The 17,789-nt window shown below is 36.6% G+C and overlaps 1 protein-coding gene across 1 annotated transcript in view; it reads left to right on the top strand.

Moving 5' to 3' along the window:
- The first annotated feature begins 585 nt into the window (after positions 1-585).
- LOC149287415 (hedgehog-interacting protein-like) overlaps positions 586-17,789 on the top strand; it is a 54,811-nt gene continuing 37,607 nt past the window's right edge. Inside the window, exons 1-4 of the mRNA XM_089492940.1 lie at positions 586-855; positions 9,455-9,650; positions 15,216-15,372; positions 16,502-16,703. Of these exons, the coding sequence (XP_089349066.1) occupies positions 586-855; positions 9,455-9,650; positions 15,216-15,372; positions 16,502-16,703 (825 nt within the window). The remainder of the gene's footprint in view (positions 856-9,454; positions 9,651-15,215; positions 15,373-16,501; positions 16,704-17,789) is intronic.

Raw genomic sequence — 17,789 nt, 5'->3', positions numbered from 1 at the left:
ATTTTTTTTCAGAAAATAACGAAAACATATCAGTTCTCTTCTTATCCGCATGGTGGATTTAAGTGATCATCTTTGTTAATATTTAAAACTAAAGTTACCGACCGTGACCGTGCTGTATATCTATTGCCTGTCATATGCAGGATTCCAGCAGCCCTGCACTGTCTGCTCTGTCCCACTGATTTGAGTCTCCCGCTCTGCTGCTTTCTACAGCTCTGTACCATGTGACCACGGGAGTCACATTACCTGCTGACGTCACAGAGGTCCATCTGCAGGATTGGAACTAGCTGCTACCCAAGCAGAAATCCCAAGCAGCAGCATCCACAGGCAGCATTAAAAAGGGAGAGCGAGAACATCTCTGTGCCACTGCTCAGCAGCAACATCCAGCGGCAGATAACTCTGAACAGGTTCAAAACTCACCTGTGCCACTAGTCGTCCTCATAGTAATACTTCACCAAACTTTTTACAGCCTTGCATCTTTTTTTCGGAGATTTTCTTTCAAACATTGTGGCATCCCAGAAGAGATTTCTGTTAAATCTCGAGAAGCTCTCGACTGTCTAATACTTGTTATTGGACCTTTGAGAGGCAATGCAAAAGATGCTGGTGCTTCAATGGTTGCTGATTTGGGGAATAGCACTTCTGGTCCTTGAGTGTGATGCTAAGTTTGGAGAGAAGAGTGAAGCAGGTACAAGAAGAAGAAGGTGTCTGAATGGGAGCCCCCCAAAACGTGTGAAGAAAAAGCACAGGAAGTTGCAGACTCTAGATCTTGGGGTAGCTGGAGATGGATGTATAGGTTTGTACCCCCGTCTATCCTGTTGCACCAAACCTGACAATACGGGACTGCAGATTGACCCAAAGGTAAGAAGCATGCGTCTTTAGGTGTATTATCACAAAGTGTAGGTGTATTATCACAAAGTAGGGTTCACCCTTCTCAGGCATTCAAATTGTTTAACTATAGATAACATTATTTCAGTATGTACGTGAAACAAACCTATATCAGACGCAGAGATTCTTCTATAGCTCATGTGCACTCCCTCTCCTGTTGTTTATAGCAAGCAAATCTCTACACGTGGGTACTGTTGAATGGAGAGACAACCTGTCCAGCACCTCTGGACTTCAACTCTCAGCATGCTCAGCGCCTGTTGGATAAACATAAGAAACTGAAAATCGAACTCCAAAGATTGAGCACCATGAGCTGTCAATCTTTTTATTAGGTGTGCTTGTTATTGAATACTATGAATTTTCCTGTTCAAACGAAAGCACAAAATGCGTATTCCAGAGGTGTACAAAACATTAAGTTACTGGAAAATATGGTAGACCCCAGAACTATTAGCAACAGTTTATAACACAATGTATACAGAGTTCCCCGCTAACAACTTCTAGAATTTTGTACACACCTCCATAACGAAAAGTTGCTAGTCTTGTGGGACAAATATGACTATTATAATATTGCTGGAGCCTTTCCGCGAGTACCTTATTGTAAAAGCAGCATTTTGCATGTTACTAATGTCACTCGGTGGTATAGGTTGTAATGCACAAGTTCTGCGACAACAGCTTTTGGCTCTGAAATGTTGTACGTCTCTGGCTCTGACTGTGTTTGTGTGTGGTGTGTAGACTGGAATCATTCATTTCCTCACACAGCATCTATCCGCACTTGCCATTTTAAAGTGCTTTTGAAGATTTGCACAAATGACTATAAAATCACAACTTGCAACAGTTCCCAATGCTGGTATTTGTATAGCTAAAGAAACCAACCAGGCTAGGTCACTAACCTCAAACACTTTAGCTGCCAGGACTCAAACATTTGTATCTGATCTGCTGGAAAAAAAGTTCTGTGCCTTGTGGTTTTCAATTCATTACTTTTTTCACCAAATCAACAGGTGCCCTCAAAGATAAACCATCCATGTGCTGTTATTGTACCATGTTAATACATATCATACAGAGATACCAGGGCACAACCTAAGGTCCCCTTTCTGTGGACTACAACTCCCATCATGCTTAGCTGATATTAGGAGGGTCATTGAGGGTGTTGAATGCTATGTTTGGGATGTTTTTGGTACAAATAGTTAATGATGTGCTGGCATGTCTAAGTTTGTCCACATCTGTGATACTTGTGTTAACATGTGTGTACCTTTAACTAAATGTAAAAATATTTGGGAGAGGATGCGTTGTGCATGTTTATTTACGGTTTATGTACACATGCTGATGTTCCCCATGTATGTATACATCAGTATATACACACTAAATTGTATAGATAGGTAAACACAATTATGTTTGTGTAATCTGTGGGCTAATTTCTAAAATATAGGGTTATTTGCGGAAAGATGAGTGGTATGATATATACACTAAAGGCATTATTTATGGGTGCCCTCACATACACCAATATATGTATATATATGTGTTTGTGCAGACATCTATAAATACTGTTTTTAGTGTGTAAGGAAGTAAACCTGTGTTTATGAAAATGATACACAAATATTTGTGGACACCAACATTGCAGTCCTCAAGGACTGACAACAGTTTAACTGAAACTCATACTGCAGCATACACACCAGAGTTAAACGGGACAATGACACTGCATTATGTGATCCTCAGTCTAAGAAACTGAACGTATGGCCAAGTTTGGGAGTGGTGGATCAGTGTGCAGTCTGAGTGTTGTCAGGGCTGGACATCATTGTATATATTGGAAGCCACAAGCTGGATGGTTACTTTGGGCTTAGCTGTTGTCATGGTGATTACATCCGATGCTGTACTTCAACTTCTCTGTGTCTATATACCATGAACAGAAACATCCTTGCAAACAAGTCTCATGTTACAGACCACACAGAAAACTGAAAGGCTTCTTAACCCAATGCCAGATTTTAAAGTCAAAAAAGATGCCGGTGGACATGTTTATCTTGACACCTTCATGACTTCCTTCACCTTCTGCAAAGTTTGCAACACCTTGGCTGCTGGGACGAGGAGCTTTAACACAATGAGCAAAGTTATTTAAGCAGCATGATACTGTCTCCAAGGGCAATAAAAACAAGTTTAATTCCCCAACCTCCTGTATTAACAGCTCAGTGTTTAAGGCTGTTTATAATAATTTGATTCCACTAGATATATGGGTTACATAGCCTGGTGATATAAATGCTCTGCATTTATATTATTAAATGTGACATATTAAAACTGAATGTAGTTTTTTTTTCTGGGATATGGCCACGCCACCCCAATCTTTGTTGTTGGTCTACAAGCACTATTACCTTAAGCCAGAGAGACTGATCAACGTTGAAGGTACAGGTTGCGTATCCCTTATTTGAAAACCCCTTATCCGAAATTATCCAAAATCTGATTTTTTTTTCTGGATAAGTGCAGTTCACATAAGGGATACTCATGCCTAGGGGGGGTGACTGGAAAGCTCCTGTTGCTGGTGTCTGACCTCTCCTGTAGTCCCGTCAGCTCCACTGTCATGACACTGTGTGCCGCGCAACTGGCCAGAGGGTGGAGAACAGTGTTCCCTCTAAGCTGTGCGCTTGTGCGCGCGCACATAGCTTTTTAAGAGAGCGCACACATCCATAAATTGTGCGCACAACAGTTTTTCCCCAAAAAAGAAAAAAATAATACTTTTTTTGAAACTTTATGCAGCGCGGATATTGTGCGCACAAAATTTTTGCTCTGTGAACATTTTTGCACAAGAGAAATTTTCTGCGCACGCCAACTAAGAAAAATTAGATGGAACATTGGTGGAGAACAGGGATAATATATCCCCACCCACCATACAATGGCACCACCACACCAGATCTGTTACCCAAAATAACTCATTTTCCGAAATACTTCTGGTCCCAAGCATTTTGGATACGGGATACTCAACCTGTCCCACTTCAAAACCAGCTAAAATGCTACAGGTAGATAACCAACATTGAATGGAAAGTTATGTAGTTATTGCTGAACGCAAATACCCATGAAAGAAATGCCTTACATGCAGTTAAGCGGGATCATTGGATACATAATGCAACAATGCAACAATTTTTGTGATGGAGACCTAATATTTAATGATAACTTAGAGTGACCCACAAACTTTAATTGTACCAGAATCCCATGTTCATGAAAGAGGTTGAAGAGTTTTGTTCTTCACAATCTGATATTCAAGGTCCTTGAAGGCACCTCAAACATAACATATTAAGGAAAATGGTTATATGTACTTATGGCAATACTTTAGTGTATTGTATAACTGTTTGTTGATGAACATCTTTTTTGTGACCGAAGAAGTATGAAATATAACCTTCAAGATTATCATTGTGAAGTACAAAATATATAATTTTAGTCTACATGGCATTTCTATATATACACTCTCAAAGTGTCAAAGTAAAGGAGAACATTTCCAGAACTATTCTTGATATATTTTAAAAGCTGTTTAATACTGTGACTGACCGGTACCAGAAGGACCTTGAATGCTGAATGTGTTAGTGTATTGTACATTTATCTAGACACCCTGAAATGGGCTTAACAAATCTTATAATTAAGAGTCAGTGCACGCAAAATAAACCATCAGGTGTCCTTTTTTTTAACACTGGTTATAGTTTAATTAAGAGTTTCTTGGTGGCAAATGTGTTGTTGTCAAGTTCCGAGAGATTCTTGGAAAACTCATGTTTTAGCCTTTCTAGGCCAGGCATAGTAATGAAAAATGCCCATTGCTTGAATAGAATTTTTATGCTTGGTTCATGGTAGATTTCATTCTATTCTCATGTAAACAACTTCTACAAATCAACATATGTGTCTGGGTGGTATCTCTCACTTTGTTTTGTAACAAAAAGCCATATTGCATCATTTAATTTGCTCAAGTCATGCAAATAGGACAAAATCAATAGGACAAAAAGGGGTCGACTTCTCCTCCTCCCCACTAAACTGCCTGCCCACACACAGAGTCTTGTTGCTTATGGCAAAAGAATAACAACACCATTGTGTTTGTTAGTTGGTTCCCTAATGGGTGAAACTGGAGAACATCATTCTCCTTCAGTCTCTGCACTCTCTCCAAATGCTCTTGCCTTTTCAGGGAGTATTGCTTTAGCCCCATTTCTCATCCCAGATGAGTGAGAACTATCCTGCTGCAGGTTTTTAGTGGGTTTAGATCCTTTATTTGTCTTGTGAACGAGAGTAGTTTACCATTCCAGGCATGGATGTTTATAGTGTTCCAAAACTCCGAGGGTTAGCCAGTAATCTGATTAACACAGATGGTTTTATCCGTAGTGTTAGGATTGATTTGTTTTAAATTTTAAAAATGTTCTTTTTTATTATTTGAATAATCTCTTGACAAATTTGCAGCATTTAAGTGTATATTTTCTTTGCAAATGGTTTAAGATTCCAAAGGAGTACTTAGCACTGGTAGTATTATTCTATACCTAAAAGCATATTGTAACTGAGCAGATACACCCACCTCCAAAACTGCCTTTTTGTAGGTCTTTAGATAAAAAAAACAGTAACCACCAGAAATTTATTTGGAAAAATTGGAAGTTGGCAGAATTACCTTGCCATTAATTGGTGAAATATATATCAGCTTTCTTACGTGTAGTCTTTTTAAAATCACACTAAATATTTTTTGTTCTGTAGTTATATTAAAAGAACGTGAGATTTTGTCATCTAGTCAAGACAATCAGAGCCTGATTTAAACAAATTCAGCAAACTTTACAGCTCAAAGGTGTAACAGCACTGTTTCTACACAGATGGAAACAGCATCTTGCAAACTCAGAATATGGACCATTTTATCCACACGTTTATCAATTTACACACAGGGGAGCATATCGATAAAGCCAGAGTTACTTCTCTGTGTGCTCAACGTCTTAAAATGTCATGTATGTCTAATTATATGTATTATCCTATAATTAAATCTTTCTAGTTCAAAATAGTATAGTAACTTGGGTGACATACCAAGATGATGTAAGGGAGGAGATATATGTCTTAGCTCAATGGTCAAAAAAAGATGGATTGCCTGCTTCCCAAAGACGATATGCTCTACCAGTCTCGAAAAGCACTATATACCTTACGAGGATTCACAACCAAGGATCTGAAGAACAAGGCCCGTAGATATAGTTCTCAAGTGTGTCCTTGTTTGCTTTTCTAATTTAGATACAAAAGCTTTTGTAAATCTCTTCCAACAAAACAAATAGTGTCCCCCAGGGTTCTTTGTAACAACTGCCTTGGTATTATGATATAGATACATACCAAATTAAAACTGAACGCTTTAATGACTTAAATGGCAAGCCCATGTTTAAGAGAAATTGCAACATAACATATACTTATTAAAGAGTTTTATGATCACACTACATCGCTTAGATATTTCTGCCTTAATAATTATTTAAAGGGACATCCTTTTCCTTCTCTATTTAAAGAAAATGCGTAATGACTTTCCATGTTTGTGGAAAAGGATGCAGAAAGTAGCATCGCTTAAGAATTTCTTAGAGGATATTGGCTCTTAATTGGATCCAAACTATCCAGTTTAATTGTTTGGAGCTACATGGAGGAGACATGTTAGATATTTTCCTTAGATGAATGGTTGTAATATTATAGCTGCCATGGGTTATATATTTTATGGTACTCTTTTTTGTCTTGTGGGCAGCATTCAACCTACGGGCAAATGCAGCAAAGTGGCTCAGCAGTATAGCAACTAAAAACACAATTGGTAGCTCACATACTCAGTGTGTTCTGTTCCATACTCTCCAGTGCACAGTCATCAAAAAGGGATTGCATTGCTAGCGCATAGGAGGCGCAAATATACTGTAATATTCACTCCAGATTTCAATTCTTTAAATCAGAGCAATACAGGTGCTTCCTCCCCCAATTGTAATCATTTAGTGCTGCGGGAATTCCATCCTTCCTCGTTCACAAGTAGCTCGGCAGTGGCACATTATGGCCTAGGCCAATTAGGCCTTGGCCTAGGTTGGGAGGTCCAGAGAGCGGTAGCCTCTCTGCCGCATAGCAGGGAGGCACAGCCTCCATAGTTCTATTCTACCCTGCCTTGCATGCTCTTAAAAGGCAGAGCTGCAGTTACAACATCATATTCTGGTGATCAGAAGTAAGAACGATGACACGAAGGGGCAGCTGGTGATACTGCATTGGGTTTGGCCTAGGGCAGTGCCAAAGGTAAATACGGCACTGTAGTAGGGATATCCATAGATTGTGGCGTGTTTGCCCTCGAGCACTCAAGGTATGATCTATGTAAATGTGTAATTGAGCAGACTATGGACTGAATGGTTCTTATCTGCTGTCACTTTCTGTGTTTCTATGTTTATTTTATCTCTTGATGATCTTAATGAGCAATATGTGGTTTAGGGGGCAAGGCTAAATGTATAAACACTAGCTGGAATACATTGCATACAGTTTCAACTGATTAACAGAAAAAACTGTTATTAGAAACTAAAATATCAATATTTAGCTAGAACATGCGCTTACACACTTTACTAAGGATAAACCTTTAAACCTTACAAAATACTATATTTAATAGGTATCAAGTTAATCCACTGGATTAACAATATACCTTTTAGTAATGAATACTCATTAAACACTAACCATGCAAGCTACGACGTGTGGGTCCTTGATATAGTTTTCATAGAATAGTTTGGTTAACCGAACTGTTGTTGGTTTCTGCAAATTCAGGCTAACACAGGAAATAACTTTCAATTTACACATCAGATTACAGAGTTTGTCAAAAATAACGGTTATTTTATAGCAATGATGTGCCAAGTACTATATATATATATATATATATATATATATATATATATATATATATATATATATAATGAGAGATTTTGGATGAACTAAAACCATATGGACTTTGCAAAGTATAATCCTTTAAGCATTTTTCGTGCTATATATGCCCTCTCAAACATCATTTTCCAGAGCGCAATCAAAATTATTAAAACATTGACGTCACTGATCTTTCAATAAACGCCTCCTTTGGGAATGGCTGCAATCAGATTAGTGGATATTTTGAAATGAAGTGAGAAATACAGATACATCCTAGTCCCCATGGAGAAAACACACATTTTCAAGTGCAGTCCAGCAATTCACATGTTAAGTAGAGCCCTAAGGCGTTATAATTGACTTCACAAAGAGTATTAGTTTATTGAAACCAAACCTGGAATGATGACTCTATCAATCTTCCAGAAAGGTAATTCCACCACAGACCTCACACAGAACAAAATGTTTGACTCCTGCTGTGTTGGAACAGCATGAGACACGCACGAAAAAAGAATACTGCAGTTGAATGTAGACAATTTATTGAACCCCATTCCAGATCTCACATTCATACAGTATTTTTTATCTGCCCGCAACACCCATTAATAATATTTCTTGACAGTTCAATAGAATGTATTGTAGTCTGCCAAGAACTGAGGTATCTATATCAATTAGATTTTCTTTTCCACTGTGTGCATTTTGAGTGCTTCTTGTTACTACTAAGGATGCAGTTCTGGCTACTTCACATTTCTTTTACATGATGTTAAATGAAACCACCCAGAGGTCTACCAAATAAAAAACAACCCTTTGCTTCTTTGTAATAGAGTCTTGCCAGCCCCAGCATCCCGGTATACACCAGAGTGGTTGTTATCAAGTTAACTGTTTGGAGAACTTGTCAAACTGTTCTTAGTTCATGCTATCATTTTTTTTTGTATGAATAATAAGAGTACTCTCTTTAACTGAAATAAAATATTAACTTGTGATTGTGATATGCTAACCTGAAATATCACATATTTTATCTCGCAACTAGAAAGTCACAAATGCTGAAATGTCCTAGTTGTTAGAATAGTTCATATATATGTCTGTGTGTGTGTGTGTGGTGGTGTTGCATTGAGAAGGCTTTAATGTTATGTTTTAAGTACCTATATAAAGTTTGTGTTTATTGGTAAAAGACTAGTTATTATTAGAAGAGACAATGTTATATCCTGTTGGGGAAAACTTAATAAAAAGGCACAGCAAGAGTTAAGTCGTCCACCCAGCAGCACTTCGCCAAGCAGAACAAGGTGGTTAGGCAAAACTAACTCCCGTTGGCACTAGAAGAACCCCTATTGAGAAAATTCCACAGTAGGAATTTCAGGAATAGGATTGAACACTAATCTAAACCATGCATATTTCCCCACCTGCATATTGTTTCTACTAATACTTTTTGACATTAGAATTTTGTAGCCCAAGTATGCATGTTGTGTTAGGCCAACCCAGATATATACCAAGGTATAGCAAAAAGTGAACCTTACCTACTTGGATAATTGTACGAAATCCTGGCTGAGCATTGTAAGGTTTAAAGTGCCAGATGTTTCTTCTTTACTACATACCAGATATAGCGGTCCGGTGAAACGGATGGATGCAGTCAACACACAGTTTTACAAGGTGTCTTATTTGTTTAGCCATGCTCAAGATTTCTGTTTTTGTTCGGTGTATGCAGCATCAGTCATATGTTTATTTATCTCTGGTTTGTGACCTGCAGATATTTTCGGTTACCAACAACACTGAGTGTGCAAAGCTTCTGGAAGAAATCAGATGTGCGTACTGTTCACCACATGCTCAGCATCTCTTCCATCCATCAGAGAGAACCAACACATCCGAGAGGCAGCTTGTACTTCCGACCTTGTGTAAAGACTATTGCAAAGAATTCTATTACACTTGCAGAGGACAGATACCAGGTATTGTAAATGACTGTGGTAGGAAAATTCCGCAGTGCTGCAAGTTTTCAATAGTTTATTACATATACTATTATTATACTATGGCAAGATATGGATATTTGTCATCAGTATCTATTTTGTTTTCCAGACACACATAAATCTGTGTTTCAAGCCACATACAATTTGGTTTTGAATGTATGTGTGTCATCTATTTGAAAAAACACAACTTTATATATCAAAGGTGTCCGATGCTCAACTTGCATATATTGTGATTACCCTAAGAATTCATATTTCTTCATTAGGCATATATGGCTGTGTTCTAGAGATAACTCTTATCACAAATAATTGATTTTAAAAATAAGGTAAAAGCAGAGATATATTGGCCCATATTTATCTCTGGCATTGAATTCCACTAATAAGCCATTGTATGGGTACATCCAAGTACTGATATACACACACCAGGCCAAATTGTATTTCACATCTATTGTGACATAAAGCAATTCAATTGACTTTGCATTTGTGTCTGATTTTGTGTCTGGGGACTGGTCGTGGGTGAGACCATGGGCATGGTTTCCAGGCAATAACTAAAATTAAGATAAAGAGGAGAGAGAAAGGAAAGATAAGAAAGGATCATAGAAAGGAGAAAGAAAGGAGAGGAGAGAGGGTAGAGAGAGTGGGGAGTAGAGAAAGGAGAGAGAAATGACATGTCAGAAAACGGAAGAGAAAGAAGGGGAAGTAAAGAAAGGAGAGAGAAATGACATGACAGAAAAAGGAAGAGAGAGAAGAGGAAATAAAGATTACTGAAGGAGGGACAATTGATAGAGGAGAAATAGGAGACAAAAAAGAGAGAAAGAAAAATAGACAAGAGAGATGGATGGAGAGCTAAAAGCTAAAGGATAAAAAAGTACTTTCTCATTGGTAATTTAGATGGGCCAAACCTTTAATTAAACAGACTTGCCAATTGTTTAATATGTTTTATTAGGAAATCCCTGCATTCTCCTTGTGCCCAACAGAATATTTCCATGAAAACCGGTCTAAAGTCCTTTATGACAATTGTGATCAATGTAGAAGCATGTTGCTACAATGAAGCAATTATTTCCATATTTAAAAACATGACTTGAAAGGCAGTGTATGATTGATTACACTTAAACCAAACCTAGACTGCCCTACGGACCCATCAAATTAAGCCCGGTAGCCTTTTATACCTCACACTTACCAAAATTGCAGATCAAGCAGCCGATCCAATGCTTTAGTTGATGGCCACATGCTGCAGTAGTCTAGGGGAAAATGAAGGATTGTAGCGTGTGGCGCCTTGCACCATGCTGACCCGTGCACACATGTCATTTCTTGGCTGTTGGTCTTAAAGTGCCAGCGCAATTTTTTACACCAGTACATTGTTGGGGAAACTAGCAATCATTTCTACTTAAATGCCCTCATACCTTCAGTATGTAGTTCCATTCCTGCTTAAATATAAATGCATGTCAGATTCAGGCCTATATACAATATTGCATAACATCACTAAGATGTTTTTCTTCCCCTACAAAGTTCCATGTGTTTCTATTGTTGTTTGTATTTTGTAGGCCAAGTTGTTCGTATCTGCATATGTTTTTCTTTCAAAACATTTTAATGAAGTAATTGCTTTGTGGGCATTTGACCATGCTGAGTTGCCATGTACATTACCGCTATTTACATATGTAAATATTATTACTGTCTTTATAAACTGTAGTTCACAAGGTTTTTAAAACCAGCGGGTTTAGCACATTCCTAAAAGCTAAGAAAAATATGTCAGACTTGTCATGGTTGCTTTAGTGTTGATCACAGATTTGTCATTGTAGATGTTTGACCTATCTGCTTAAAACATCAGGACATAATCAGGAAGGCATCATACTACTTATGGCTTTGTGTGGTTCTTCGGTGTGCAGCAAATTCATAGGTCTTCTACACAGCAAAAAAAAAGGGAAAAAAACGCAGAAAAAGGGTCCATGCATCCTACTGCCTGTAGGATGCATGTGGAAAGTACTATCATCAACAGGGCTGAACCAGGACCAAAAATAGACCCTGAATTTTTATTTTTTTAGAACTAGGGCTAATTTACACTACAGGGCCAAAATGTTTTAATGTTTTTGCTATGTATGTTTTCAACTCTAATTTTGAAGGACCAAAAACCAATGTTTTCATACTTTTGGATTTGTATGCGCAATGGGGTTTTTTATATAAATTTCTACTTGAATTACATTTTTCACTTTTCAAATGATTTTTTCAACCTATTTCTGTACTGCTCTTTATAAGACATTGGTGCTAGACATATAATACTCTGTAGACCCCAGCAATCTCTGTTGTAACCAGAGGGGACTCCTGATGATGTCATGTTAACATCAATTGAGTCTATTTCTTATTTTTAATAATAATAAAAAATATGATTATTAGTGATATTATTACATTTATTTATTTATGAAGGAGGAACTTTATTTCCTCTTCTTATTTTGATCTTTCTGCTTGCTGATCACACAGAACACTCTCTACTACGTCGACCAATGCTTCACCACATAATCCATTGAGGAGTTAAAGATTAGCTGCCTACAAATTAGATAACAATGCGATTTATGCGATTGAAAAATACTCTAGTAGACCACTGCGCATTTGATTCATGTGGCCTGTGGTCAAGGGCTTGCTCATCAAGGGACATAAAAAAAATTATATGTAATGTTGTGTTTACACAGCTCTTCATTTATGAATCATTTTTAAAAAATAATAATATTACTGGACAATTCTATCTATTTGCATAAAAATGTTGGGTAGAAAAACACTCTACATTCAGCTATAATAGTGTTTTCCTGATATTAAAAAAAAACTAACTTTTATTAAGTCTGCTGTATTGACATAATAATTCCAAATAGCAATACTGCGACTCAAACGAACAAGGATGGTTCTGTGCAGCGAATTATCAATTTAGTAATGCACAGCAGTTTGCTTAGGAAAATTGTATTGACAGTTTGACTTTGTTTTCAATAATAATATTAACTTTGTTTAGATTTCTACCAAAATAAATAAGAATTCCCAAGAGTACCTAACAAATTTGGTTAACCAGAGAGTACAAGCAGCAAATTCTTTCTCTCAACAATATGTTAACACTTTGAGTTGGCCTTTTAAAAATGATAATGCAATTAATTGGCTACACACACCACTGTACTTTTGTGTAACTTTGAAGGGATTAGAGACTGTTCCATGGTTTTAGTGAAAAGAAGATCAAAGGTAAAATAATGACCCAAGCTTAGTTTAAAAGTTGTGTAATCAGCCAGAGAATCTTTATAACTGAATTCTTCTACTATTTCAGCACCCAGGGGTTTTAGACATGTCGTAGGCGTGCATGACAGAACTCTTGTCTACTAAATGATCTCATAAATCTGCATGGAGAAAACAATATTGTTTATGGTCTTTTACCTAAATTGCTTAATATCCAGAAGCAACCATGCATTTGGTAACATTAATCAGATATTTAATAATGAGTGCCAGATGGGTGTGCTACAGTACTGTGCCCAAACACCATATCACATCGTGCCACTGTATTTTTAAAAATCTTTAAAAAGAGTAAACACAAAAGAGACTCATAAATGGATGCACATTGACAAATTTAATTATTAGACCCACTTTCAACTGGACATTCATCAGAGAGTAGCAAGCACATTGGTTACATTGGTATTTATTGAACTCTGGTGCTATAGGAAAATGGCAGGCCCCCATATATGTATCCTGTTTTGGATCACAATGGCCGTGCTTGTGGTACCTTAATAAATCACCTACATTGTGCCAGGAATATGCCAATGACAAACAATTTGAATATGGCTCATTAAATAAAGAGTTCATTAGCCAATGTCATAAGTGTGAGCTTCAAAGGATTCTACTTTTTAGGAGAGAAGCTTTAAGGGCCTTGTGGCCTCATACATGCAGGGGGTGCAAAGGCCTATGTTATGCATTGAAATGACTATATTGAACTAGTTTGGGTAACGCCCTGCAGAATTTTGATCATTATAGAGGGGAATTGTGCCACATGGCATCAATGTGATTAATGTGGGCTTAAGGAATCATTTAAAAGAAATACTTTTTCTATTTAAAAGAATATTCTATGAGTATTCTGCGTTCTAGCAAGGGTTAAGAAGAAAGGGTATCAGAGAGGAGTGCCTGAGTGTAGTGTGGAGGAACACAGGAGCCAGAGCTGCTGGAACCTCACTCCCCTGATCAACATATGTGATGACGAATGACAAATTTATTTTTCTACAAAGGCTGTGTATATGTAAAACTGCAGAAGTGCATCAAGATGTCAAGTGCTTTTTGTGACCACCCAAGCTGCTTTGAAAGATAACCAGATGAAAGCATAACTTTAGCACTGGACAGAGCCATGCTGTTCTACAGAAAAGGCGAAAAAAGAATGATCACTAGAATAATGGAGTCAGACACTAATAATTATTGTTAACATTGGTTATGAAAAAATGACAATGCCAGAGGCATGTCATATTGGGATACTTGCTTTTTAGGGTCAACAAATAAATGAAATTGATATTTTACTTATATTTTATTATACATCAGTGCTTTTCTAATAGACATATACCACAAAAACTTTCACAATGTAATAACCAACGTGCGTGTGTGTTATTGTACAGTTTCATGGGGGGGGGTTAAAGACGGGATCTTACTGCTATAAAAGAAGATATGTTTCTTTATATGTATATATGTTCAATGTTTAAATGTCTACCATTCTACCCAGCCATGTGACTTTCTAGCTCAGGTTATATCCTACCCTTAGCTATGAGTGATTTGGTAAATGAAGATACTCGTACAGGGTTAGGGTGACACATCCTAATTAGAAACAACTCCAGTGTTTGTTAAAATGGTAAACAGTATCACCTTTGAAGTAGATTGGTAGGATGCTTCTTGCATGGATCATTTACTAAGTGAGAAGTAGAGGATGACCTGTTCTAGTGAACCACGATATGATTGGACGGCAACCCGCAAGTGACCCACACAACAAGTAGAAAACGTACTGTGATTCACATTTTAGAGGGCTTTACTTAAATTTGAAACATCCATTTTATTTGTGTAGAAGTGTGTGTGTGTGTGTGTGTGTGTGCAGGTGAGACACGTTAATAGCTATGCAACAGAAACACTTGGTATGAAGCATTAAGATTTCCCTTCACTGAAAGTAAGGGGCCTAGCCCAACCCCTGAAAACCCCTTTTCAATAATACAATTTACAGATGACCATAGAATAACTAGCAGGGATGAAATTTCATGGACTGACTTATTGCAAAGGTGCGGACTTCGATTATTACAATTCTAGAATTATAAAAAAAAAAAACAGTGACAAACATTTTTCTTTTTTTTAGGATGACAACTGGGCTAGGGAATGGCTTTGCGTTAATAACATTTGGATAATATTAATTCCTAGTAGTTAATTAAGTAATTGTTTTGCAAATAACACCAATTATAATTGATTTTAATTAAGTTTCTTTACCTGTAAATATGTTAAATTATAAATATGGAGATAACTTCATGCTCCTAAATGTGTCGTGTATTTTTGTATCTCACTCAGGTTTACTACAAACAACAGCAGATGAATTTTGTTTTTATTACGGCACAAGAGACAACAGATTATGCTTCCCGGATTTCCCAAGGAAACAAATAAGAGGTCCAGCATCAAACTACTTGGACCAGATGGAAGAATATGACAAAGTGGAAGAGATCAGCAGGTTCATAATGATAAATGCTATTTAATCTTAAAGAAAAAAGCCTTTCACAACTTTTTGTGGTTTGGACAGTGAATTAACTCGGTCTGTCCTTATGTTCAGCAGCTGCGCCCTCCAGATGCTTTGCTCATCTGCTGTTTATATGATTCCTTGGGAACAAATGCCTCTTTAATATTTCGGATGCTTGTCATGCTTTCCCGTTTGTCATTACGGACTTACTTCCGACTTGTGTGGCTCACCCACATTTTTGTTTCTACATTCTTTTTTTTTTTTTTTTTTTTTTTTTTTTTTTTTACAAATAATCATTGCTGATATTTAAGGAATAGAGAAACTAAATGTGATCACATATTTAAATTCTGAATGCTGTAAAATAATTTCACAGAAATAAGTATAGTTCATGGGCTTTGTGATTAACGGGACAGTAGTACCCAATTTATTCTTTTAGACATCCGTGTGACACTAGTATTTGCCTCACTGCTGCCCGTTTAGTTTATCAGCGGCTGCTGTATGGCTTCTGGAACCACCTTCTGTATTGTGGACATAATCTCAATGCACAAATATTGAAGAGCACATTACCAAAGCTTTCTGCCTTACCAAAGGCCTAGAAATTAATGAATTAATAGTAATAATAATATTAATAATTAATTGAACGGTGCTTGGCTGAAACCTAGTAGCAGACATAAATACATATATATATATATATATATATATATATATATATATATATATATATGAAGTTCTTAACCAAGTGCAGCTGAAATCTTTACATCATTGAGTCAAGGGATTCTGGCATGTTCAATTGCCAAAATGCCTTATTTGACAATTAGCAATGTTTTACTCATCAGTGATCAGATTAGGTACTAAGTGAATAAGCCTCAGTAGTTTAAAAACATAAACTTTTGGTACACTGAAAAACATTATAAACTCAGAATGAATATTTAAATATGGAACATGCTTATAAAATTATAACTTGATTTACTTTGGCAACCATTTAACCTTTTGCAAAAATCTCTATGGAACCTGCTTATTCTTATGTATTTATGTCTGTATGTATATTTATATTTACACAGCACCTAAATTGTAGTTCAGTTTGACAAAGATTATATAATAGATCCTTTTTTTCTTTTTGTAGAAAACACAAACACAACTGTCACTGCATTCAAGAGGTTGTGAGAGGGTTAAGACAACCTGTTGGAGCAATGCATAGTGGAGATGGATCTTATCGACTATTTATCCTTGAAAAGGAGGGCTATGTGAAGATCCTGAGTCCTGAAGGAGATCTCATAAAGGAACCTTTCCTGGATGTACATAAAGTAGTTCAAAGTGGAATAAAGGTCAGATATTTTTATATTTGTGCGTATGTATTTGATGATTTAACAAAAAAAAAATCTATAGTGACTTTAAAATAAGAACAACTTTGTTCGACCCTCCTGATATTTACTAAACATCATAAAATAGTAATGTGATAAAAAGGCAACTGTAATTATTGATAATCGTAAATACTTTGTTGACATCATAAAACGGGACCACTGCTGCACCTAGTTCACCTAAATCAGGGATCAAAAGCTGTAGTGAGTCATAAATTCTGTATATGACCTGTGATTTAGCTGTCCTACTTCATTTGAAGGTTGTCTTCTTCTGGTGGTCCAGACCTTAAAAAAAAAAAAAAAATATATATATATATATATATATATATATATATATATATGTTTTTTTTAAAGTCATATGAAAGTCATATGAAAAAAAACCTCATGTGCTCACAGAAGTGGGAACCAGAGATACTTTGGGTCACCAACATCTCTCCCACCACTCCTATTGTTATAAATGTGAAATATATTATGAGAGGGTTCTATGATAAGGGAACCCAAAGTGTGTTCAAAATTTATACAAGAAAGTTTAAAGCAGATCTCACTGTTTAATGTATGTGCCTAGAGCTGCTTAATATGTATATCATGTTAAAAAGGCGTGTAACAATAGAACATATAGAATTGTTACAATCATTCAAATAAAACATGAGGCGTTGACCATATAATTCAAATTATGTTGATTATCAAAGGCTGACTTTATAGACATTAGACACAGTAAGGTCGGAACTTTAAGGAACTCATGCTTTGCATTATATATTTTGACTGTCAGCGACAGTTGTGTATCCCAAGGTAATGCACTTATAATAATGTGTCGGGTGTATTATATCTGTCAGCAGCCTTCAGCATTAAGATCTATGGAACTTAGAAAGTGTGTTTATGATCCCTTGCCAGGACATTTGGTTTGGCTTCAGCTGTGGTCATTTCATTCCTCATGGGTAGCTTTGAACTAGTTATGTTTGGATAACTCCTATTGCTGCTGTGAACTCATGTGTTGCGGGGATCAATATTATATTTTATTTGTGTCTTACAACAATGTTGTTTGAAAGGAAAGCC

This window comes from Sceloporus occidentalis, unplaced genomic scaffold (genome assembly GCF_023333645.1).
Source record: "Sceloporus occidentalis isolate IW3139 unplaced genomic scaffold, rSceOcc1.0.p SCAF_61, whole genome shotgun sequence".
NCBI lineage: Eukaryota > Metazoa > Chordata > Lepidosauria > Squamata > Phrynosomatidae > Sceloporus > Sceloporus occidentalis.
Note: the sequence above shows the minus strand (reverse complement) of the source record. Positions and strands in the feature narration are given on the sequence as shown.